Source organism: Glycine soja, chromosome 9, assembly GCF_004193775.1.
Source record: "Glycine soja cultivar W05 chromosome 9, ASM419377v2, whole genome shotgun sequence".
Lineage (NCBI taxonomy): Eukaryota > Viridiplantae > Streptophyta > Magnoliopsida > Fabales > Fabaceae > Glycine > Glycine soja.
Genome location: NC_041010.1, coordinates 23,401,668 through 23,429,269, shown reverse-complemented (window position 1 = coordinate 23,429,269; position 27,602 = coordinate 23,401,668). Strand labels below are relative to the sequence as shown.

Genomic DNA, 27,602 nt, shown 5'->3' with positions numbered 1-27,602 from the left:
ATTTTAACTTTCTTTTGATGTCTTGGATGTTGAAGCTTCCACCTATGTCCAACAAGTCTGATGTTACGGGATGAATTTGTAAATCATCCATCATCACGTAAGTTTTTTCACCATATTTCTTCTTTGGAAAGAAATTACCCCTCCACATTTCGATAGAGAATTTTAACTAAGGAAAGTAATTTATCAGAGAATTTGAATTTCTGTAATCTAGAATTCATTGTTTGAATTTTTTTTGTGAAGAATTTAAAATTTTGGAATTTTAAAACAGAATTTTAAACAACTAAAAATCTGGAATTTCAATTTCCTTCTAAAATGTGAGAAATTGAAATTTTCTTCTTACAGTCTTCTTCAAGAAACACCGTATGAGATTGTGGAACATCGATCGGGTCTGAGTGTAGAGGAACATGTATAACTAGCACACCAATCATATTTTTTCTTTTTTTTCATTCATTTTTTTTCACCCTCATAATTTTAACTTTTTTTATCCAAACACAAAATTTTGAAAATAAAAGAATTTCAATTGAAGTATTTGAAATTCTTAGAATTTAAAATTTCTCAGAATTTTAAATTCCTCCATCCAAACACACTCTAAGCGCTGACTGTAAGGACATACAATTCTCTTGGCATGAGCCACATACCTGACATCATATTTTCTTTATTTTTCTTATAATTTAATTATTAAATCATTTTTTGATGGTATGATAAATGAATAAATTAGGATTAAAATTCATTACAATAAATAAATAAATAAGTAAAATATATATAAAATTGAATATTGAATCAAAATAATTTATTTTTAAAAATTAAGAGATTAAATGTCTCTATTTTAAAATGAAAGATAAAAAATATTGATTGAAGAAATGAAAGGAAAGTTATATTTTAACCTAAATATAACTATAGTACATGCACATTGATGCCTACACCTTTTCCCCATTTAGGCATATCCTTGAAGTGGTGTCATATAAGCATCTAATTTAAGATGACAATGGATAGGGTATTATACTATTCATTCCTATACTCAATTAAAATAAATAAATCATACCCGCCCTATACTTGGGCAAATAGTAACTTTAATCTTATTCTCTGCAAAACAACAGCCCACTTCATCAGAGCAGCCCACAAATATTCAATTCGCCCAAAACAAGAATAGAAGTTCCAGCTCTAGAATAGTAGTGTATTGTATTATTTGTGAGCTGTATTTTGACCGCAGCTGACACCCATATGTGTTTTTTTTGTCATTTTTGTCCTCTAGATTCGATCATATCCATTCTGTGTAATATTTCAGGCTATATATTCCTCTGCATAACCAATGATTAATTAATGAAAAAGTGGCCCTTCACTCAACAATTGTCTTAGCTTTTGTCCCTTCCTTTCTTGATTTTTATTTCATTTCATGGAGCTCTACTAATACTGTGTAGCGCCTAACATGGTTGACAATTGAGTCAATAACCAAGACCCTACTCAAAATCCATCGAGTCCTTATTATGTACATCCGAATAAGAGTCCTACCTCAGTCATTGTTACTCCTGCACTGAGTGGTAACAACTACCACTCCTAGTCACGCTCAGTTAGGATGGCTCTCATATCAAAGGACAAATGGCCTTTCTCACTAGATCTATTCCTACTCCAGCTCCCACAAATCCCTTGTACTTTGTGTTGGTATTTGGTTAGATGATAGTTGATAGTTTTAGAGAATTGTTTTAGAAAGAAGGCTATGTCATTGATTTCTTGGATGATCAATTACAACATACCAATTGTCTATTTATAGGCTCAAGTCACCAACCTCTTAATGGTGGTGAATGTTTCTACATTACTTTAGATCTTTCTAGAGTTTTCATGATAGATTAGTATCATGATAGTTCTAGATTCTTCTATCTTATACATACACTTATAGTTCTAGATTGTTCTACCATATTCATACACATTATAGTTCTAGATTGTTCTACCATATTCATACACACTATAGTTCTAGGATATTCTACTATTTTCATACATATTATATTTAAGAATATTCTAGAAATTTGTAGCAATTTCAACACTCCTCCTTGATGCAAATTTCTGTGACTCCGAGCATAGCTCGTAATTCTTCAAATCTTGGTCTTGGCAACGGCTTCGTGAATATGTCTGCAATTTGATCTTCTGTTCTGCAGTAGTCGAGTTTGATCTCTTTAGTTGCTTCAGCTTTTCTGATAAAGTGATACTTGATTGCTATGTGTTTTGTTCTGTTGTGATGCACTGGATTCTTCATCATTGCAATTTCTGATTTGTTGTCGCAGTTGATTTTAGTAGGCTCATCTTGTTTTTCTCCCATGTCTTCAAGTATCCTACGAAGCCATATAGCTTGACTCGTTGCTTCAGCAGCTGCCACGTACTCTGCTTCTGTTGTTGATTTTGCTACTGTAGCTTGCTTCTTCGACGCCCAAGAGAACATTCCCGATCCTAGTGAGAAAGCATAGCCAAAGGTACTCTTCATGTCATCTGTCGAACCTGCCCAATCACTGTTGGTGTAGCTAAGTAATTCTGAGTTGGTTTTGGTAGTATACCATATACCGAACTCTTTTGTTCCTTGTAGATACCTCAAAATTCTTTTTCCTGCTCCAAAGTGTATTTGACTTGGGCTTTGCATGAATCTTGATAGAAGACTTGTAGCATACATTATGTCAGGCCATGTAGCTATCAAATATAGGAAGCTTCCAATTAGACTTCGGCATTTGGATGCATCAGCTTCTGGTGCTCCATCATTCTTTTGTAGTTTCTCATTTGTTATGAGTGGAGTAGCAACAGGTTTGCAACCATACATTTTGAATTTCTTAAGTAAGCCTTCTGTGTATTTCTTTTGCGAGATGAATATCCCTTCATTTCTCTGACTTACCTCTATGCCGAGGAAGTAACTCATCAAACCAAGGTCGGTCAGCTCAAAGGTCTTCATCATGTCTTCTTTAAACTCCATCATCATCTTAGTATTGTTTCCCGTGTAGATAAGATCATCTACATATAGAGAGAGTAAGAGAGTGTACTGACCTTGAGACTTGATGTAAAGTGTAGGCTCACTCTTGCTCCTCCTGAATCCTCGATCCATGAAATACTGATCGATTCTGCTATACCATGCTCGAGGTGCTTGCTTCAAACCGTAGAATGCTTTTCTTAGTCTTAACACTTTGCTTTCTTTGCCTTCAGACACGAATCCTTGTGGCTTCTCCATATAGATCTCTTCTTTAAGTACGTCGTTAAGGAAGGCGGATTTGACATCTAGTTTATGGATACTCCATCCTTTTTGTGATGCAAGAGCTATTAGAGCTCTTATGGTATTAAGACGAGCTACTGGTTCAAATGTCTCATTGTAGTCAATTCCAGGTTGCTGTGAGTAACCCTTAGCTACTAGCCTCGCCTTGTGTTTCTGTATGGTTCCATCAGGGTTGAGCTTTGTCTTATAGACCCACTTAACCCCAATGATATCTTTTCCATGGGGACAATTTACTAACTCCCATGTGTTGTTTTTCTCGATCATCTATATCTCTTCTTCCATTGCCTTAACCCATACTTCCTGCTTTGACACTTCTTCAAAGCTTCCAGGTTTGAGTATGGCCAAGTTGCAGGTTTCATATATGTCCACCAAAGATCTTACTCGTCTTGGAGTAGACTCTGGTGATGATAGTTCTTGATCTTGTTGTTGTGGTGGAGGCGAAGGTGGTTCACCTGGGTTTTCTTCCTCAGCTTCTTCTTGAGGTAGTTGAGCGGGTATAAGAACGTTCTTCTCCACTTTTTCTTCATCCCAATTCCAAGAAGCGTACTCATCAACTTCAACATCTCGACTAATGACGAGTTTCTTAGTTTGCAAGTTGTAGACACGGTAGCCCTTAGAGATATTGCTATACCCAAGGAAGATACCTCGTATAGTCTTGTCTTCAAGCTTATGCCTCTTCACGTCTGGAATATGAATGTAGCATATAGATCCAAAGATCCTAAGGTGCTTTGCTGATGGTTTCTTCCCATTCCAACCTTCAATTGGAGTCTTGTCTTTTACAGACTTAGTTGGACATCTGTTGAGTATGTAAACAGCAATGTAGACTGCTTCAGCCCTGAATGTGTTAGGTAGTCCCTTCTCCTTGAGCATCGATCTAGCCATTTCCATAACTGTGCGATTCTTTCTCTCGGACACTCCATTTTGTTGAGGAGAATATGCGACTGTAAGTTGTCGCTCAATGCCTTCATCCTCACAAAATCTTTCAAACTCGCAAGAGGTGTACTCTTTGCCGCAATCACTTCTTAGTACTTTTATCCATTTTCCACTTTGATTTTCAGCAAGGGCCTTGAACTTTTTGAATACTCCAAAGACTTCTGATTTTTATTTTAGAAAATATACCCATGTCATTCTAGATAAGTCATCAATGAAGAGTATGAAGTACCTGTTGTTCTCATGTGATGGCGTCCTCATTGGTCCACAGACGTTCGTATGTATCAGCTCCAATAGATCTTTCGCTCTCCATGCTCCGCTTGTTGAGAAAGGAAATCGGTGTTGCTTACCAAGGAGACATCCTTCACACACTTCATTGTTCTCCTTTATGCTTGGAAGATCTCTCATCATGTTCTTCTCATGTAACAACTTCAAGGCATGTGTGTTGAAGTGGCCAAATCTTTGATACCATAGCCATGAATCATCAACTTGTACCTTCCTGGCAATGTTTGTTGCATATTTTAAATTTAGATGGAAGCTTCTATTGCTCTTATTCATCTTTACTTGGGCTATCTCAGACCTTTTACTTTTGTTGTCTAAGATTTTGCATACACCTCCTTCAAAGTGAAGTGTGCAGCCTCTCTCCATCATTTGGCCAATGCTTAGATGATTTTCTTTTAGGCTGGGAACTAGTAAGACATCATGGATGAGTCGCGTACCTTTATCTGTCTCCACCATGACAGTGCCTTTGCCTTTTGATTCAACCACACTTCCATTTCCCAGTCGAACTTTGACTTTGACAGACTCGTCAATGCTTTTGAAAATAGTCTCATCCTTGGCCATGTGATTGCTACATCCACTATCCAAGTACCATCTTCCTCCTTTTTCTTTTATTGAGTCTTGAGTGGCATAGAACATACATTGTTCTTGATCATGCTCCTCTGTGATATTGGCTTGATGCCTATTTTTGTTGCGACAATTTTTCTCTACGTGCCCGAACTTCTTGCAATGGTTGCATTGTGGCATATTACGGAACCAACAATTTTTCTCTGTGTGGACTTGCCTTTTGCATATATTGCATGGAGGATTTTTATCTATTTTGTTCTTAAGGAAATTCCTAGAACCTTCTCTTCTTCTGGAAGTTTCTCCATAATTTTTCTTTCCTCCATTTTCTTTGTTTTGGGGCTGAAATTTAAACTTTGACTGGAAGGCATTTTCAAGTGTATCTTCTTTATGCCTATACAGTCTTTTCTCCTATGCTTCAAGAGAGCCCACAAGTTCTGTCTCTGATAGAGTAGACAGATCTTTGGTTTCCTCAATTGTTGTCACGATTGGGTCAAACTTTTAGGGCATAGTAATTAGAATTTTCTCAACAATTTTCTTGTCAAGAATATCTTCCCCAAAAGCTCTCATTTGATTAACTATTTCTTTAACTTTAGAATAGTAATCTTTAACTGTCTCAGACTCCTTCATCTTCAATAGTTCAAAATCTTTTCTTAGAGATTGAAGTTTAACTGCTCGTACCTTAGCACTTCCTTGAAACTCCTCCTGCAATGTGTTCCACGCTTCTTTGGCAGTCTTAGCTCCCATAATTCTTGGGAAAATTGAATCAGTCACCGCTTGTTGCAAGGTGAACAACGCCTTTGAATTTTTCTGTTTATTTTTCTTCAACTCTTTTTCTTGAGATGCATTAAGAGCTGAAATATCCGCAGGAACGGTGAAGCCTTCTTCAACTATGTCCCATAAATCTTGAGATGAAAAATATGTTTCCATTTTAACACACCGGAAATCATAATTTTCACCATTGAAGATAGGGACAGAAATAGTTGACAATTGAGTAGTGTTATCCATAGCTTAGAAAAAATATTATTGGAGTGGGTTAATAGTACAAAGGAAATTTTTGAAGTAGTTTGGAGGATTTTGGAATGGTAGGTAGGTAATATAACTACGCCCAATGTATGACCGAACGTAGCTCTGATACCACTGTTGGTAGTTGGTTAGATGATAGTTGATAGTTGATAGCTTTAGAGAATTGTTTTAGAAAGAAGGCTATGTCATTGATTTCTTGGATGATCAATTACAACATACCAATTGCTTATTTATAGGCTCAAGTCACCAACCTCTCAATGGTGGTGAATGTTTCTACATTACTTTAGGTCTTTCTAGAGTTTTCATGATAGATTAGTATCATGATAGTTCTAGATTCTTCTATCTTATACATACACACTTATAGTTCTAGATTGTTCTGCCAAACACTTGAGAGTTCAAAAAGTGAGGACAAAAAGAGGGAAACACAAGAGAGGAAAAAGATGAATGAAACACTTAAAGTGAGGGAGAATTTTCTAGCTACAAAAGGAGAGGTCAAAGGGTTATTTCATTCAAAACAGCCCCTGTACTTGTTGATTTGCAAAAAATTATGTTTTGACCACTAATACTTTTGATAACTTTGAATTGCCTTCTAGTGTGAAAACTCTTTTGCAAGAATTTGAGGAGGTGTTTCCATCAAGTGTTCCAAGTAGGTTGCCACGATTAAGGGGAATTGAGCATCAAATTGATCTCGTGCCGGGAGCTTCTTTGCCTAATAGGCCAGCTTATAGAAGTAACCCTCAAGAGACCAAGGAGATCCAAAGACAAGTGGAGGAACTCATTGGTAAGGGATGGGTAAGAGATATCATGAGTCCATGTGTTGTCCCGATAATTTTGGTTCCAAAAAAAGATGGTTCTTGGAGGATGTGCTCCGATTGTAGAGCTTTAAACAATATTACCATTAAATATAGGTATCCAATACCTAGACTTAATGATTTGCTTGATGAATTGCATGGTGCTTGTTTCTTTTCCAAAATTGATTTGACAAGTTGTTACAATCAAATAAGGATTAAAGAAGGAGATGAATGGAAAACCACTTTCAAAACTAAATATGGATTATATGAATGGTTGGTTATGCCTTTTGGTTTGACTAATGCACCAAGCACTTTCATGAGATTAATGAACCATGTTTTGAGAGAATTCATTGGTAAATTTGTGGTGGTGTACTTTGATGATATCCTTGTTTATAGCATAACCCTTGATTTTCATGTTGCACACTTAAAATCGGTGTTGTGTGTGCTTAGGAAGGAACAATTGTATGCTAACCTTGAAAAATGTATTTTTTGCAAAGACCATGTTGTGTTTCTTGGTTTTGTAGTGAGTTCCAAAGGGGTTCAAGTTGATGAAGAAAAGGTCAAGGCTATCCAAGAGTGGCTTACACCTAAAAGTGTGACTGAAGTGAGAAGTTTTCATGGCCTAGCAAGTTTTTATAGACGATTTGTGAAGGATTTTAGTACCTTGGAAGCACATTTGAATGAGGTAATTAAGAAAAATGTTGTTTTCAAATGGGGGGAGAAACAAGAAGAAGCTTTCAATGCTCTTAAGCAAAAGTTAACCAATGCCCCCATACTTGCTTTGCCAAAATTTTCAAAATCTTTTGAAATTGAATGTGATGCTTCAAATGTTGGGATTGGGGTTGTATTATTACAAGAAGGTCATCCAATTGCTTATTTTAGTGAAAAATTAAGTGGTCCTACCCTTAACTATTCTACTTATGATAAGGAGTTGTATGCCTTAGTGAGAGCGTTGAAAACATGGCAACACTATATTTATCCCAAGGAGTTTGTGATCCATAGTGACCATGAGTCCCTAAAATACTTAAAAGGACAAGGTAAGCTAAACAAAAGGCATGCCAAATGGGTGGAATTTCTTGAGCAATTTCCTTATGTTATTAAACATAAAAAGGGAAAAGGAAATATTGTTACGAATGCCTTATCAAGGAGACACTTTTTGCTTTCTATGCTTGAAACAAAAATGATTGGATTTGATTGCTTGAAAGAAATGTATAAAGGAGATGACACCTTTGGTGAAATCTTCAAAAATTGTGAAAAGTTTTCTAAAAATGGTTTTTATAAATATGAGGGCTATCTTTTCAAAGAAAATAAATTATGTGTGCCCACTTGTTCTACTAGAAACTTGCTTGTGTGTGAAGCCCATGAAGGAGGGTTGATGGGGCATTTTGGGGTCCAAAAGACCTTAGATACATTGAAAGAGCATTTTTATTGGCCTAACATGAAGAAAGATGTGCAGAAATTTTGTGAGCATTGTATTATTTGCAAAAAGGCCAAGTCAAAGGTAATGCCTCATGGTTTGTATACCCCTTTACCAATTCCGGATTCTCCATGGATTGATTTATCATGGACTTTCTTTTTAGGGCTTCCTAGAACAAGTAATGGTAAGGATTCCATATTTGTTGTTGTTGATAGGTTTTCTAAAATGACTCATTTTATTCCTTGTAGGAAATTTGATGATGCTAATCGTGTAGCAGATTTGTTCTTCAAAGAAGTGGTGAAACTCCATGGATTACCAAGAAGCATTGTTAGTGAGGGATTCCAAGTTCCTAAGCCATTTTTGGAGCACCTTATGGGGGAAGTTGGGTACTAAGCTACTATTTTCTACTACTTGTCACCCTCAAACTGATGGACAAACGGAGGTCGTGAATAGGACTTTGGGTACCTTGCTAAAGACTATTTTGAAAAAGAATCTTAAAAATTGGGAAGTTTGCTTACCTCACATTGAATTTGCTTATAATCGGACTGTGCATAGCATCACTAGTTGTTCTCCTTTTGAGGTTGTTTGTGGTTTCAATCCACTAACTCCTCTTGATTTGTTGTCAATGCCTAATATTTCAGTTTTTAAGCATAAGGAAGGACAAGCCAAAGCGGACTATGTGAAAAAGCTCCATGAAAGAGTCAAGGCCCAAATTGAAAAGAGGAATGAGAGTTATGCTAAACAAGCAAACAAAGGGTGCAAAAAAGTTGTTTTCCAACCCGGAGATTGTGTTTGGGTTCACATGAGAAAGGATAGGTTTCTGGAGCAAAGGAAATCCAAGCTTCAACCAAGAGGGGATGGTCCATTTCAAGTACTTTGAAAGGATAAATGGCAATGCGTAGAAGATTGAATTGCCCGGTGAGTATAATGTGAGTACTACATTTAATGTTTATGTGTCTTAATTCAATCTTCTACGCATTGCCATTTATCCTTTTTGATGTAGATGGAGAAGCCGATTTGATGTAGTACTCACATTATACTCTTTTTGGTTTATCTGCAAAAGTCTAGGATTGTGGCTGCCTCTTGGCTGATCAAGGAGTTGCACAATTTTCCATATGTTTATGTGTCTTAATTCTTGTTTTAATTAGGTATAATGACACCATCAATTGTTGTTATCAATTCTAGTTTTAATTAGGTTTAATGACACCATCAATTGTTGTTATTGATGATCATTTCACTTGTGTAACCAACTTGATGTCATTCCTATTTATAGGCTGCACATTTTCTAATAAAAAGATAGACCTTGAATTTGAGTTTTTAATCACCTTCTAAAGTGTGAGAGTGAATCTCCTTAGTTACTTGAGTGATTCAAGAAATTGGTTTATCAAGGAATACCACCTTGTGTGTGACACCAATTTCGGATGAGTGATTCTTCCAACCCCGTTCTTCATTCTCCTTCTTCATCTTTCTAAACCTTCATTCTTTAATCCCACTTGAACACCATTGTTATCATCTTCATTTTCCATCCAAACACATTCAAACTTTGAACCAAATACCTTACATTCAATCCTCCATAAACTCGTCACTTTCTCTCTCATTCAATAAATTTCATAAAAAAAAAAACCTTTGAAGATCCATCTTCAACCCTTGTACAAATGAGTTTACATCATAGCCGCCTTTCAAAGTAGCCTTCATGGTAAACAATGGAACGGAAATGGATGCAAAAGCCAAGAGACAAGACAAGAGTAGAGAGAAAGAACTACAAAAGCGGAATAAATCTAGCTAAATTATATTCACGTACCCTTTTTCTTTTTCCATCTTTTTCTCTTCCATTATTTTTTCCCTTATCTCTCTTTTCTTTTCCTTTTTTCCTTTCATTATATGACGTCTTTTACTTTTTCTTTCTTTTCTTTTCTTTTCTTTTTTTTTCTCCGACATGGATTTGTAATTGACACTTGACATTGGTGATAAAAGTAACTAGCCCAGATGTACATGTGTCTCACCATGCATATTTGCATGGTTTTGTGTTAAGCACCGTATTATGGCTCGTGATAATTGTTGCATTTTAAGCTCATACATGGAAGCTGAAGCTGAATTTGAAAAAGTCTTGGGAGGAGTGTGTGAAACCTACCATGATGGTTCATATACAATAAAATTCTCGAAATTATTCTGTTGCCATTTAGAGGTACATATAGATTTTTTGTAATTTTTCAAATATTTAATTTATTGAGTTACCCAAATATATAAATAGAGGAGGCAGTAATATAAAAATCCTTCATTCCATTGAAACTCCGTATTCTTCACTTAGAACTTCTCTCTTATACACAGTGGCTAATATTTGTTGTTTTGGTGTATTTTTCGCCTTTTTCAGCTTGATAAATCAAAGTTGTATAGATTTGGCTACTAATGCAATAGTGTTGTTGCTCCGGATCTTGGCTTAGGCTAAGATCCGTAAAGAGCTAATGTTCCAATCCCCCTTCATGAAGATGATAAAGACAATACTCTCAACTAAACATAAAGGTTCTCTCCACAGCTCTTGGAGAATGTTCTTATCTTCTTATCAAATAGTCAACCACGCAGTGATTTAAACAAGGACAGATTAGAAGCTCCCTTATATATAGATGATAGCACCAACACCAAAATTCTCTCACCTCTAGAAGCAAACTTCAATTGAGTGTCAAAGTCCTTACAAGAGACCTAAATCAAAAAAGTCTACCTAAGGTACATTCAGTTGAGTAGAATGAAATAGAAAGAAATATAATTGAGATGAAAGTTTTGAATTAAAATAAACTATAAAAGTATATGCCCGATACCAAATTTTGAAAATTTTCACTCATTTCTTAACTACCTTTCACACAACCGAACACTACCTAAGATTGTAATTAATTTACCTACTATGACAATCAATTTCTATTGCTATCCATGGAGTAAATTTGATATACCAGCTACCCTTATATATAATTACAGCACATTTAAATCTGTTATAGGCAATAAAACAGCCAAATATGTTATTAGTGATACAACTCACTCTGCAGTTTTGGCTGCATAACTATCACTCAACATGCTATTAAATTTATTTATTTTGTTCCTAGAGAGTCTTTTTCAAATGCTAACATACAAGTTGAAAATGAAAAAATAAAGTGATCCAAATAAGTTGTACACTTCAAACTTACAATGAAACAATACAGCTCCAAATAGAACAAGATATCCTTCAAAATTCAAACCATTCTCGAGTGCATGGAAAAAGATCGAACAGAAAAGCTATATAGAATAACTCTTATGAGAATAATTGAGCACATTTTATAGGCAAGCAATTACAGGTTTTTGTAATGTGAATATGAAATAGTTTAAAATCAAACGGGAAGTTGTTGGTGGACAATTAATGCCAGAGTTGCTCATAACATGATCAAAACACTTCCAAGCATATAATATATTCAAAGGCAAAAATATGCCCAATGGTGACCAAAAAGCCTTCAAAACTTGACAGTAAACCTATCAAGAAATTGAACAATATATTGGAACCAATCTACATCTCAAAATTCCATGTGGTCTCAGCAACAAGTTTGGGAGCTTTAAATTCCTCGGCCAAGTTAACAGATGCTACAATCTGGAAGATAAAGCTTAAAGTTAGACAATTTCTGAGAAACAAAAAGATGATAATCAGGAACAACTTAATATAATGGGGAGCGGGAGTCAACCAAATTTCATGCAGAAAAAAATTATAGCAGAATCCTCAAAAGTGAAACCTCCATGGATTAAGTTACTAATAGAAAAACAGACAAGGCATCTACAAGTCAAAATGAACAAGTTCTAACTTGTAACATTGATCCAAGTCTGTAAAATATATTTTGAAGATGCAGAGAGAAAGACCACAGCACTGACAAGTAACTCGTTGTATGCCCCACATATGTAACTGATTAAGGTTAACGATTGTAAGGAATAATGGTGCAAGGGAAAAATCAAGACTACCAATGAAGCATTAGAAACTTTGTCATAAGATCAAATGAGAATGAAGATAGATCATATGAGCCTTACATAAATAATCCAATACAGCCTTTCCTTAGATTCTGAGCACCCAAGAAAGGTGAAATCATTTTCCAAACCCCCGTTGTCCCATCTTCAGGAAGCAATTTGCACCTCCTCCCACATAACCAACTTCACAAAACCTACTAGCTTCATATTTTCAAACAAAACTTCTTCCCACGATGAATGACTACATCCTCACTCTAACAGTCTTTATTCATAAGCTGACTCATCAGTCAACTCAGAACCCTTTCCTTGGCAAATGAATGCTCGAAGTTTCTACTACTAAAAATCAACTATGAATGAACCCTCTAGCAAAATATAAAGCAACCAATTTTCTAACTCTAAGCATATAGTAAGATTGGTTCCACCAAAGTCCAAAATTTCAAGTGTTTGTGGGAAGAGATTAAATGTACACAACACACTAACAAGCAAAATGTGTCATCCAAAATCAACTCAAGAAAAACACAAAAACATGAAGAAAAAAATAATAACAATCTTAGATTTTGGATTTAGGACTAACTCAATCTCAAAAACTAGTTCATGAAGGGAGGGACTTGTCCCCACTTATACACATTATTTCATCCACACGACTAGTTAATTTGAGATCACCAACACACCTGACTAGACATTTGTAGGTGATCCAATAACGGTCTGATTATGGGTGGCCTGATTGGCTTACAAACAAACATTAACGTAGACTCTGATAACATATTAGAATTTGGAATTGGACCTAACTCAACTCCCAAAGTTACATCATGAGATGAACGCATCCTGCTTATATACACTATTCTGACTCTATCACTAGTCAATATAGGATCTCCACCGCAATTCTATAAACTCTACCAAACAAGCTAAACTTAAACATCAAAATTCTCACACAAATGTATAAACCCTACCACCATACAAGTTAAACTTAAACATCAAAATCCTCAAAAAAGAAAACACAAGTCAATCAGCCACAACTAGCAACCAAACATTGACATTCATTAGTAAACTCATTCACCTTGAAGCCAGCAGTGTGTTTGGGATTCCGCGACCACTCAACTCCCAGAACCCTGCTGGATGTCTGGTAGGAGGCCCTCAACGTGTCGTCGCCGCCGTAGACCCTCCGCGAAACGGCGAAGTCCCACGTGTTCTTGGCCACGTCATAGGCGGGCTCAAACGTGGTCAACCCCTTGTGAACATAGGTGTACTTAAGCTTGCAGTTCCCTGAGTCGAGCGCGTAATTGGCAGAAACCTTGTTCGCAGAATCATACACAAAGGTTCCATCCAAGACGGTCCTGTTGTCGCCCCTGCTGTGCGCGTAGGTCAAATTCAACGGCCTCTCCCCAACCCTAACCGTGTTCATAAACTGAAACCGAAAGTCCTAAAAAAAAACAACCTCAAACGGCTTCAGAAATAATTTTTTATTTGATCTTTTTTAATCTTATAAGTAACTAGGATTTGGGAAAGTAGCGAACCTTTTTGGGAACGTTGTAGTCGACGATGAAGGAACCGGGTTTCTCGACGGCGAGCGCCAAGCCGGTGAAGCTGGGACCGTTAATGAAAGTGGCTTCCGTTACGGAGGCTCGGAACTTGACGTCGCCGGCGTTGACGGCGATGTTGGCAAAGGCAGCGCCGTTTTTGTCGACATCGTACTTTCCCTTCAGAGTAGCCTTCATTGTAAACAACGGATGCAGTTGCAAAGAGACAAGACAACAAGGTTGCTGCCAAAGGTCTTCAAATAGCGGAATAATAAATTACTACGCCAATGTCCATTTTTTTCTTTCTTTCTCCTGTCATTTGGGCCTCGGTACTGGGTTTGGTGCTACGTGCACCCCGCAATATTGCTGGGGCACCCAGCAAACAATGAATGGGCAATTTTGCCCTTATGCAAGGCTGTCTCCGGAAGACCCTTCTTCCGGAAGAAGAAGGTGTGATTCCAGAAGAAAGGTCCTCCGGAAGACAACCTTCTTCTTCCGGAATAAGGTTCTTCTGGAATTTATTTGTTTTTTTAAAAATGTTGTGTTTTTCTAATTATTTAATTTTAATAAATAAATTATGTTATAAAATAAATAATATTATTATAGATAAATGATTAGTGAACATAATTATGACTAATATTTGTAATTCCTTTTTTACGCGCATGTAAATGTAAATAATAATTTGTGTGACAATTTAGTATAATTTAAATCATAAAAATTAATTAATTTGTATATTTTATAAAAAAATATAAAATATTTAATATGATAACATTTAATTTGTATTACAAAATATATAATAAAAAAATAATTATAATTTTATAACAACGTCAAGTAAAAATAAATTTCATTTTATAATAATAACTAAAAATAAAATAATATTTAATGCATATGTAATGACGATTTTGCCCCTATGTAGTTTTCTTTAAATTTACTGCGCTACTTTTTCGTTTTACACCCTTCCATTTCACCTGCATCCCCGTGTTCTTGCTATTGCTATCCTTCCGTAAAAAGCTTTGAAGATTTGGTGGTCCCGTGAAGTAGTTGTTCCGTATTTGAAGATTTGGTGATCCCGTGAAGCAACTGTTCCGTATTTGAAGTTGTGTTAGTCGTTGCTCTTCCTATTTCGTCGGAGGTACGCATTTATCGGTATTTTTGGCGTTTTCTGGGTAGTTTTTAGAGAAGATAAACAGTAAAAAGCTATTCCCGGAAGAAATTTTAACTACAGGAGGAAGTAGTTCCGGAATGAGAATGTTGGATTTCCGAAAGTACTTCTTCCGGAAGTTACTAACTTCTTCCGGAATGCTACATTATTAACAATTTTTTTAATTCTGTTTTAAAATTTATATATATATATATATATATATATATATATATATATATATATATATATATATATTATCTTTTATAATATCTGTATTTTCAATTGTGGATAATTGGTTTAGTTAGGTATAATGATTTTGGTATAATATTAAATGATTTAGGTAACATAATTGTATTTTGTTGTAGTAGAAAATTATTTTATTAGTTGTTTATTATAGTGTTAAGCTTAGTTTAAGTAAATAATGTAGTTATAAATTTAGAATGTATTTGTATTAGTTGTTAATATGTTTGTTAATTAATATGTAGTCAATTTATGGATGTAGTTATATGATAATTTGAATATAGTTCTATATGATGTATATATGTCCTATTAATATGTTTGTTAGTTAATATGTACTAAATTTTTGGATGTGGTTATATGATAATTTGTATGTACTTGTGTATGATGCATATGTCCTTAAGATGGACGAAGATCAACGGACGTATGACTATGCGATGTCACAAGAAGCTCATATGGATTATGATTATGATAATGAAGAAGAATGTGGTGTGAATGAAGCACATGTTGATTGTTCAAATGCTTTTAATACGTCTCAGGTAATCATGTTGATTAGTTTGAGTCATTTGGTTGAATTGATGTTTTGTATAAAAATTAACATGTTGGGGTTGCGTTGTAGGTATTTGGTACTCGAGATGATGTTTTGCAGTGGGCTCAAACAGTTGCCCATGAAAATGGATTTGTTGCAGTGATTATGAGGTCTGACATAGATACTGGTAGCAGAGGAAGAAGTTCATTTGTCTTAATTGGGTGTAAAAGGAGTGGTGCGTACAAGTATAGGAATAAAGAATTCGTTAGAAAAGACATTGGGAGTAGGAAATGTGGTTGTCCCTTCAGGCTTCGTGGGAAACTAGTGCATGGAGGGGAAGGTTGGATGGTGAAGTTGATCTATGGGATTCACAATCATGAATTGGCCAAGTCCTTAGTTGGACATCCATACGCAGGGCGATTGACTAAGGATGAAAAGAAAATTATTGCCGATATGACAAAGTCGATGGTAAAACCAAAAAATATCTTGCTAACATTGAAGGAACACAATGCCAGCAGTTGCACCACGATAAAGCAAATTTACAATGCAAGAAGTGCATATCGTTCTTCAATAAGAGGAGCTGACACCGAAATGCAACATCTGATGAAGTTTCTCGAACATGATCAATACATTCATTGACATAGATTGAAGGATGAAGTTGTGGTGCGTGATCTGTTTTGGTGTCACCTAGATGCAGTAAAGTTATGCAATGCATGTCATCTGGTGTTTTTTATAGACAGTACCTACAAAACAAACAGGTACAGACTCCCACTACTTGACTTTGTTGGGGTGACACCAACGGCAATGACATTCTCTGTTGGGTTTGCATATCTGGAAGCTGAGCATGTTAATAATATTGTATGGGCTTTGGAACGATTTCGAGGCCTATTTTTAAGAAACGATCATCTCCCTCTTGTTATTGTCACTGACAGAGACCTAGCACTTATGAATGCAGTGAAAATTGTGTTCCCGGAGTGTACAAATTTGTTGTGCATGTTTCATATCAATAAGAATGTGAAGGCGAAGTGCAAATCTTTAATCGGTGAAAAAAATGCCTGGGACTATGTAATGGATAACTGGGGTACTTTGGTTGATTGTCCGTCTGAACACCAGTTCACTGAGTCACTTCAGAAGTTTCAAGTTGCTTGTTCGCCTTGGCCGATGTTCATTGACTATGTTAACGACACATGGATTATCCCCCACAAGGAAAAATTTATTATAGCATGGATGAATAAGGTCATGCACTTAGGCAACACAACAACAAACAGGTATTAAGAACTGATTTTATTTGTTAGGATGTGGATTATTAATAAATGGTATTTAATTGTTGTATATTTTTCATGTTTGTTGTGTATTTTAAATGTAGGGTTGAATCAGCTCATTGGGCTCTAAAAAGACTACTACAAAATAGCCTTGGAGACCTATGTAGTGTTTGGGATGCCATGAACAACATGGTCACGCTGCAACACGTTGAAATTAAAGCATCCTTTGAAACCAGTACGCATGTGGTTGGCCATGTATTTAAAAAAACCTTATACAAGAGGCTTCTTGGGATGGTTTCAAGGGACGCTTTAAATCAGATTGCTTCTGAGGTTGACCGTCTACGTTATCTCGGCAACAATCCCTCTTCTTGTGGTTGTGTGATGAGAAGCACGCACGATCTTCCTTGTGCATGTGAGCTTTCTAGGTATACTGCTGGCAGCATCCTAGTGGAGTTAGTCCATATTTTTTGGAGGAGACTTTGTTTTTCAGACCAAGGGTTATGTAAGGCCGAAGTCAGCATCAAGGAAGATATTGAGACCATATCTAAAAGGTTTGACGAACTTGATGTGTCTGGCAAAGTAAACCTGAAGAGTAAACTTCGAGAAATTGCATACCTTGATCACAACTCTATGTGCCCTCCTCCGTTAAAGGTCAACACTAAAGGTGCACCGAAGAAACCGATGAAAAGAAGTCAAAGATCCACAAAGCGTGATCCGTCTTACTGGGAGTATGTTGATGCTTTTCATTCTGTTCAAAGCAGCAACTCTCCAGTCAAACGTAGTGCATCATGTTCTGAACCGCCTCAGCCAACAAGGATCATCCCGATGTTGGATCAATTTGTGTCATTCATTCAAGGTTTCATTTGTGACGTTGTGGATGTGAAAGCGGACGGTAATTGTGGATATCGGTCCATTGCCGCTTTATTAGGTATGGGGGAAGATTCGTGGCCGTTAGTGCGTAATGAATTGATTAAAGAACTTGGCAGGTGGTCGCATGAGTACATGAACCTCTTCGGTGGCACAGAGAGATTTGAACAATTAAAGTTGTCCCTACTTGTTGATGGGTTTTTGAAGGTATGTTTTTAGGTTAATTTTTTTAATAACAAACTTTAAATTACTTACATGTGTATGTTTGGTTGATTCAGGTTAGTGTGGACAAGTGGATGGATATAACGAAGATGGGATATGTGATTGCATCACGGTATAACGTAATCCTTGTATCGTTGTCCCGACAACAAAGCATGACATTTTTTCCTCTTAGAAGTCAACCACCACCTGATTCTTCTGGGCACCGCATGATATGTGTCGGCCACGTGTTTGGAAATCATTTTGTTCAGAATATAGTTAGTATAACAATTATGCAATGACTTCGTTGGTTCATTTGACTCGGTCACCGCATGATATAATCTTTGTTCATGTACAACAGGTTTATTTGAAAGACCATTGTCCCTTACCGCCTCCAGTGTTGTTGTGGTCAAGCAATTGTTATTCTCAGGAAAAGCAGTGGACAACTCCATATATTAGTAGAATGCAGCAATACACAAGCTTGATGTCATTCAAAAGACACTATGTCGACCTAAATGAAGACTAAACATGCATTGTTTATGTAATTGTATTCATTATGCGATATAATTTGTTGTAAGCCATTAATAACCAATTAATATTATTAAGTACTCGTTTCGTTAAGCAAAAAAATTGTTGGTCCAACAAAAATCATTTACGCGTGTAGCATACATCATTGTCATAATTGACAACACATAATGACATGCATGCGTATTAAAGTTTGAGCGCGACAACACATTGACTGACTTAACTACACATTCTGAAGGAAACATAAACACGAAACATGTTCACGCGTGTCTATTTTTTTGTAAACAAAGTGAAGCAATCTATCGATCACAACCATCTATATATATAGCAGACACGGCTAATAAATCACACATTATCTTGCTTTCACATAGTCTCCCAATTGATACACAAAGTATGACATTTTTAGGAGAAACTAGCAGTCAGACGATTGTCAACTCAAGGTTGGCTTTCATTTTTCCAAATGGATCGATTATTCACAATGATACTGGGGTTTACTTCCAAACTTCAACTCCGGTGCCCATTCGAGTACCAAACAGCTGTGATTTTGCAAGCCTAAAAACTAGAATACACAATACCCTTCAGCTATCCGACAAACAATTTTTGGATGAAATTCACTACCGTAAGCCATTCACCCATACAAGTAACCAAATTCGCTTTCAGTGTATGAAATTGATAAATGATGACGATGCCAACACAATGTTAATGTGTAATGATCAATTTTCTTGTGTTGGTCCGATTGAGTTATTATGCATCGTTGGAAGAACACCAGATGGAATAATAAACTTACTTCAACGCACTATGCCTCGTACTCATGACGCGATTCTGTATTACAACGGGAAATGGAACATGCCACCGCAGAACAAATTTGTTGGATGCGCGTTCACAGGATAAAATCCTAAGAAATTTCAAATTCCTTCAACATGTACCATCGATGAACTGAAGAATTTAATAAAGCAAGTTGCACCTAAAGGGATTCCCCCTCTTGGAATTCACGAATCACAAACGGTAAGACGATTGTTTTTCCGCCAACCAGGTCGCTTTGAGTATTCAGATACGCTTATAAAATATGAAATAAATGAGCTGAAGACCAACGAGGAACTGTTGAAGGTGTTAGTACAATCTAACTACTGGAAAAAATATGGACCAATAGAAATTTTAGCTGTCTTTACTAAATATGTTGTGAAAATCGAAGATGAGGTGACTGCAACATCGCTAAACAACTGAATGCAATGTTTATTTTTTTACTTTTTCGTTGATGTAACATTTATCTGTTTACGGCGTGTTTAAATCCCATAATAAAGTTCAATGTTTTGTTTCAATGGTCCAAAGATAATTTATTTTAATTGTTTGACCTTAAAACCTTACGCATACTTAGAAGGGTCGGATTCCTATTTTTTTGGATTTTCTTGCTCTTTTTTAGGTGTTATTTGATGGAACCAGGGAACGAAAATAATTTTTTTGGGTTCTTTGATGTCTAAACATGACAAATAGCGCCCCTCCATTGTCTTACGCCACTCGCACACCCACGGAAAAAAACCCCAAACATGGGTACTTGAACAACCTAGAAGGGTCAGATTCCTATTTTTTTTATTTTTGGCTCTTTTTTTAGGTGTTATTTGATGGAACCAGGGAACAACAATAATTTTTTTGGGTTCTTTGACGTCCAAACATGACAAATAGCGCCCCTCCATTGTCTTGCGCCACTCGCACACCCACGGAAAAAAACCCCAAACATGGGTACTTGAACATCAAAAAAAGGATCTGATTCCTATTTTTTTGGGTTTCCTGCCTCTTTTATAAAAAAATTATTTTTAATGTAATTCTTACGAACAAAACTCATGATTTTAGCTTCACTTTTTTAAAAAAAAAAATTAAAACACTCCAAAACTTCGCTTAAGGACCACGATCGGAATCAGAATCGATACGTCAGTTAATATAATAAAATAATAAACTGTGCAAAACAAGTCAACTATATTAAACTAAAAAGTGTAACAAATACAAAAATTCATGTCAACTACAAAACAAAAAATAAATACAATAATCAATGCTCTGTGCGCCGTCTCTGTCGAGCCCTGACACTTCCATCAGCACTGGCTCCCTCTCTGGCGATCGTCAGGCAATCCTGCATAATATCATATAACTCTGTGCCTGCAGTGACCATCCTAAGGTTGAGCACACGCTCCAACCTCTGTGCAATCGCCTCATAGCCGTCGTAATCATCCTGTGACAGTCATTAAAAACATTTATTATTAAATTTAGAATAAATAACAACTCATCAAACATTAAACGCGCAAAAAATCTTACCACTGGATGTGGAGGGGGGTCAAATGCCACTGGAACCTGGGGGCTGGGCGGCTGTATGTACTCCTCAGGGTCTGCGGCTGGTGCATCTCTGGGCTGGTCACCTTCCTAGGTCGGTATCATGAATGTGTGAGATATCCGAAAAAACCACTCCATGTAATCCGCATATACCTGCCCAGGCACTAGATAGAGCTCACCCACAGCTAGTACGTGGTCCGCAAAATGCATCCACCTGTCATCTATATCATCATGTGACAATCGAGCACTAACAGGCGGCGGAGGGATGCTCTGAATATAACCAAACTGCCATAGCACCCTCTCCGGTCGAGCTGTGACCACCATAGGACCCCATCTCAGCTGACCCTGGAATGATGAAATCAACTCAAAGGCCCTAACCCCCCGATGCTCAGTGTATGGCAACCAGGACACATCTGTGACGGTCAAAGCATCACAACGTGCCCTGTAAGGTGCTCCTATGATTCCCTTCATATGCGCCTTCAACGTCAGCCACCGGAAAGCACGTGGGGACGTCTCCTGGTATGTATCATCTGTGACACACTGGTGCACACTAGGAAAGTGCTCATAGATCCAGCACTACACAAAAAATGAGGTTAACATAACATAAAAACATGTTTAAATCATAATCGAACGTAACATATTAAAAAACACAAAATTTACCTGTAATAGAGTCAGGTACCCCGCAATCTGTCGTGTGGTGGTCCTAGAAGCCTCATCTAACTGGTCATACATATGAACCAGTGCGGCAACTCCCCAAGCATAACCACCACTCTGACCCAGGTCGCGAAAAGCGTCTAGGTGCACCACATGAACGTATGTTGCACTCTTATTAGCAAAAAGAGTGCAACCGACTAGGTGCAGCAGATAAGCACGAGCTGCTACAATCCACCGCTGGGCCTGACATCTCATCTCATAAATGTCTCGAACCCATCCCAGCCGTACGTATGCCCCACGTGATCGTTTTGTCTCAGCTCTAGCCTCCTCAGCAGACACCTCAAGCAACTCGGTCAGCAAAAATATCTCCTCCTCCGTAGAAAGAGCATGAAAGCTGTGCAACGCGCCAGTGATAGGCAAATGGAGGAGTGACAACACATCATCCAATGTGATCGTCAACTCTCCTACCGGAAGGTGGAAGGTGCTGGTCTCGCTGTGCCACCTCTCCACAAATGCGGATATAAGTCCAGGATCGCCAGTAACAACTGAACAATCGACCAGTGGACTTAATCCTGTGGCACCAACCAGTCCTTCAATCTCAGGCACTGGCCTCCCAATCAATGTCACCTTCCTCCCATGTGACACCAACTTCAAATCAGGACATTCCTGATTTGAAGTACAAATTATACAATTATTTAAAAAAATTAATGACAAACAAATCAACAATGATAAATAATTAACAAATTAAAATACTTGTCCACTCCAAACAGCATGTGCAACATGGTCTGCAAATGATGTATGCACTGATGGGTCACGTGGCCCACCTGGGAATCCCTCAGCATCATCAGCATGTGACCCCTCAGCACCATCATCACCCTGTACGTCCGCAGTCATCTCAGGTGCATCCTCAACCATATCAGGGACATCCTCAATCATGTCAGGAACATCCTGAGTCATCTGATGAACTCGTTGCCTACGGGCTGATGCGGTAGGCCTACGCCTCTCAGGAACATCATCATGATCATCCTGTCTATCTCTGCCTATAACTCTACCTATAGCACGACCTAAACCTCGTGTTCTAGCCATGATCTGCAAATCATGTGGAACACGTATTTTTTTCGGTCAAAACATACACAACTTTCTTTATAAAAATAAAACAAGTTTATTTATAAAAAAAAATAAGACTAATTTAAATAACATTATTTGAAAACACACACAAGATAATTTATAAAAAAATAAACAACTTCATTTATAAAAAAAAAAACACAACTAATGTAAAAATAATTAATTAGTAAACATCCACAACTTAATTTAAAAAAAATAAACAACTTCATTTATAAAAAAAAACACAACTAATGTACAAATAATTAATTAGTAAACATACACAACTAAAATTATATATAAAAATAAAATAAATATGGGAGAAAAAAATTTCAAAAATACACAACTTAATTTATATCATTTATAACGAAAATAGTAATTAAAAAAAATTTCAAAACACACACAACTTAATTTATAAAAATAAACAACTTCATTTATAAACGAAAAACATAACTAATTTAAAAGTACATAATTAGTAAAATACTCAACTAAAATCAAATAAAAAATAAACAAAACCAATTAACAAAAATTTCAAAACATACACAACTTAATTTATACAAATAACCAACTTTGTTTATAAATAAAATACACTAATTTAAAAAAAACAATAAACAAAAACAGACACAACTTCATTTATAAACAAAAAAATAATAATTTAAAAATTAATATTTAGTAAAAATACACAATTTAAATTATAAAAAAAACATCTTTATTTGTCATCAAAAAGCCAAACCTCATTTTTTTATAAAATCTCAAAAACAAAATAATCATAAAAATATAATAATCATTCATTTTTTAAAAAAACAAAACAATATTTTTTTTAAATAAAAAATAAACTTCCGGAAGAAGTGGTTCTTCCGGAAAACTCAAAGGTCATCCGGAAGAACCCTTCTTCTGGAATTCTTCCGGAAGAACTACTTCTTCCAGAAAGTTTCCGGAAGAGGTGTTCCGGAAGACTTTCGGAAGAAGGGTTCTTCCGGAAGACCTTTGGTTGCTTCCGGAAGAACACTTCTTTCGGAATTTTTCCGGAACAGCTTCTTCTGGAAGTTCCGGAAGAACCCTTAACGGATCTTCCGGAAGCCGCCACCGTAAGCCCCCTTTCTCCATTTTTTCCGGCGTCTTCTACCCTCGTCTTCTACCCTAAGGTTACTATTCTAAGGTTCTACTGCTACAACAATACTGGATATTAAAAGCAATGGGGAGTTAGGGAGACTAACCTCGAAGGCTCGTTCGCGGAGAAGAAGAAGAAGCTTGGCTCGCGGTGTCGCTGACGGAGAAGAGGAAGCAAGAACCGGAAGAACCAAAAGAAGCAACAGCAAGTGCTTCTTCCGGGAGGAGGAGGCGCTTTTTAAAAATTTTAGTTAAAGGACAAAATGGCCCATTCATTAAAATTGCTGGGTGCACCAAAAATATTACTGGGTGCACCTAGCATTTCCCGTTTGGTACTCTTAACAGTAGGCCCATTGAGAGTCATAGTTTTTTTTTGTTAGAGTCAAAGTTGGTTTTCAACCTTTTTTTTTAAAACAAATTATACTGGGGACTCTTAATGGAGACATTATTTAGTATAATATCACCTCGACCAATCTTTAAATACTATACACAATCAAGTGTTTTCTCGTAAATTACCTTGTAACTCTTTGGCAGTATCGAAACTGGACAGAAGAATCAAGAATATCCTTATGGAGAAAGATAACAAACGAGTAACACATAAAGGTGCTCAATTACTTGATCAATACAGTTATTGTCTCAAATGTTTAATTGGTGAAAATGATTTGACACTCTCATTCCTTAATTAAATTCGAGAAATCAATTCTTCCTTAGAAAGAATTCATGATATTTAGGAGTATTTTATTCTTTAATGGGCAACTTAATATGAATGGAGATTAGTCAAATCAACAACTGTAGGCTGTTTATAAAAAAGTATAATTATTTTCATTAAGTTTTAGTCGATATACAAAAAATTATAATTTCTTCTATAGAGACTAAAACTTAAGATGGATAGCAATAGAGATGAAGTGAATAGTTAAAAAAAAATAAAATTCATTCAAATGGGGGTATAAAAAAAACTCACTAAACTTGGATTTCTTTTTAAGTGAACAAATTTTGAAATAGTTTTAATATTTAGTGGGTGTGACTATGGTCAACTATCTCAAAAGTGAGACACCGTGAATCACTCCTCTTTATCTGTAATAACATATGAGAGGCCACTTCAACTTGTTAAAAACTTGTTATACTGACTTGTATTTTTCTTGTGATTAAACGTATTGACACATACTAAAGGTAAGAGAATAATATATATATATATATATATATATATATATATATATATATATATATATATTTTATGGTAGAATATAATTTGAGAAAACAAACATAGACAACAATATTAAAGAGAACACTGAAACATAATTCTCAAGTTTTACTAGTTTTATTTAAAATAAAATGGTTTATTTGGACAATTTCTGAAGAGAAAAAAAATAATAACATGTTACCACGTATTATAAAACAAAAAAGTGAGTAATCTACTATTACATGTAAAGATAAGTGGCACAATTACTTTTCTGTTCAACTTGTTAAAGACTCATTGTAATCAAGGCCTCGCAAGATGCAAGGCAAATTAAGCATCAGCCTAAGGTCCCAAAAGAAAAAAAATTTAGGCCCCTAAAATTTTTTTATTACTAACTATTAACAAATTTTAACTAATCAAAATAAAATAATTTAGAATCTCTCTCTTTCCTAAAAATTAGTTAATCAATATCATCTTTTTAAAAATTAACCAATATCACAATTAATGTCATTTAAAGTATTTTATTTATCCCAAAAAAGTAAATCCTTATTAATTTTCCTTTAATATCACAACTGATCAAAATAAAATAATTTAAAATCTCTCTCTTCCCTAAAAATTAGTCAATCAATATCATCTTTTTAAAAATTAACCAATATCACAATTAATGTCATTTAAAGTATTTTATTTATTCCAAAAAAGTAAATCCCTATTTTATTTATAAGACCCCTTTTTATATTATCCCAAAAAAGCAAAATCTGACAATGTCAGGCACTCTGCATTTGCGCTCTTAGTTCGTTCGATTGACGTACGATTCTAACCTTGTATGAAAATTCTTGTTTAAATACATAAAAATTACACATGTAGTCATCCAGTTGATAAGAATTTCTCTATCATGCTTATATAGATAACAAATATCTTTTTCGTTTATTCAAGTGCTTCTCATATTAATTAACAAGATAAATGAATCATGCCCACAACATATTGTCTCACTGAGGATTTAATAGGAACAAATATTGATAGCTATATGGTTAGATAATTATTCAAACCTAAGGACATATAAGAAACTTCTTGAGTTGTTTATACTATATTATTTGATCTATATCCTTTTCGAGAGAGAGAATTGAGTTGGAATTTGGCAATATATATGTGTGTGTGTGCGCGTGTGCGCGTGTAAGGCCCCTAAGGGGTCTTATTTAACCAATATCACAATATGTAGATTTTGCAGTTAAAAAGGTTAGAAGATTAAAATAAAAATTGATATTTTATATAATATACTAAGTCTCTTTAAAATTCTTGTAAAAAAAAACTCCTTTAACATTTTCGCCTTAGATTCCAAAATGTCTGTACACGGCCCTGGTTGTAATGGCTTGCATTTTTCTTGTGGTTAAAAGCATTGACACATACTAAAATAAAAAATAATAATATAAAATTATTGTTTTATGGTAGAATATTTTTAGTGCATGTTAAAATATAATTCGAGAAAACAAATATAGACAACAATATCAAGGAGGAGACTAAAACATAATTCTCAAGTTTCATTCATTTTATTTAAAATAAAGTAATTCATTAGATAACTTTTGAAAAACAAAAAGTGATTAACCTGTGTTAAAAAAAGTGAGTAACATGTTATTACAGGTAAAGAGGAGTGAATCACTCCTTGCTTTTGAGATAATTCATTCATTTTCTTCATTCATAACATTAAATTTAGAAATCTTATGTAAACTTTTATTCACCCCCAAAAAAAATCGAAATCTTTCATATACAAAGAAAAATTGAACTCCTTAAGATATTACCACATTTTTTAGTGTGAAACAAATTGAGAGATGTATAGATTGTCATAATTAAACCCAATTAAGTTATATTCTTTAAGGAGTGTCTGCTTTTTTATTTGTGTTTTTTATCAGTAGAAATATAAAAATAAATATAAGAAATTTACAATAATTTAGACATATATTATTCAATCAATTAAGTTAAATTTCTTTAAAAAAAATTATTGGAGTTTAGTATATACATTTGATCAAACTCAAAGGAAAAATAAAATTCCCATTTTCTTAATGGGAACGTGTGCAACAACTTCCTAATAATTAACCACAACTTTAGTCAAATTATTTTATCTTGATTTTTAATGAAACATGTGATAAGAGGTATAAATCTTTACTTGTCTTACATCTAATTCTCAAATTTACGTATGACTTCCTTATGTATCTTTTTAGTTTGAATTGTCATCAAATAAATACTTTATTTTTAATTTGAATAATGAAAAAAAAATACAACTATGACTTTTCAAAATAAGGTGAACTATACACGTATTTGAATTGATCTATTTTGAAGACATATTTTTATTTCTTATTTATTACTTATTGAGAAAACTTTTTTTTAAGAATGAAGTTAGAGTTCTTTTTAACTAGTAGTTATTATTCTTCTTCTTTTTATTGTAACTAGTAGTTCTTTATTATCAGGGGAAAGAGCTTCTGAAATAGGCTATTAAACTTGCACTTGCTAATACATTTTGTGTCATTTTAAGTTGAGATAATTTTGAGTGTATTAATATATTATGGGACTCAATCGAACATTCTTGTAAAAAGTTATTGTCGTTTAAATTTGCTCGAATATTTCGTTTTAAATTTCGAGCGTCTTGATATTTTACGGGACTCAATCGAACATCCGAGTAAAAAGTTATTGCCGATTGAATTTGCTCATATCTTCAATTTTTAATCTCGAGTTTATCAATATATTACGTGA

The 27,602-nt window shown here is 35.3% G+C and overlaps 1 protein-coding gene across 1 annotated transcript; it reads right to left on the bottom strand.

Annotated features, from left to right (window-relative positions):
* Positions 1-11,446: 11,446 nt before the first annotated feature.
* Positions 11,447-13,987, bottom strand: LOC114425147 (outer envelope pore protein 24, chloroplastic-like). Its single transcript, XM_028391936.1, has 3 exons — positions 13,738-13,987; positions 13,281-13,643; positions 11,447-11,858 (listed from the first exon to the last, which is right to left on the bottom strand). The coding sequence occupies exons 1-3, from the start codon at positions 13,936-13,938 to the stop codon at positions 11,778-11,780; spliced, it is 645 nt and encodes a 214-aa protein (XP_028247737.1). The 5' UTR covers positions 13,939-13,987; the 3' UTR covers positions 11,447-11,777.
* Positions 13,988-27,602: the final 13,615 nt, after the last annotated feature.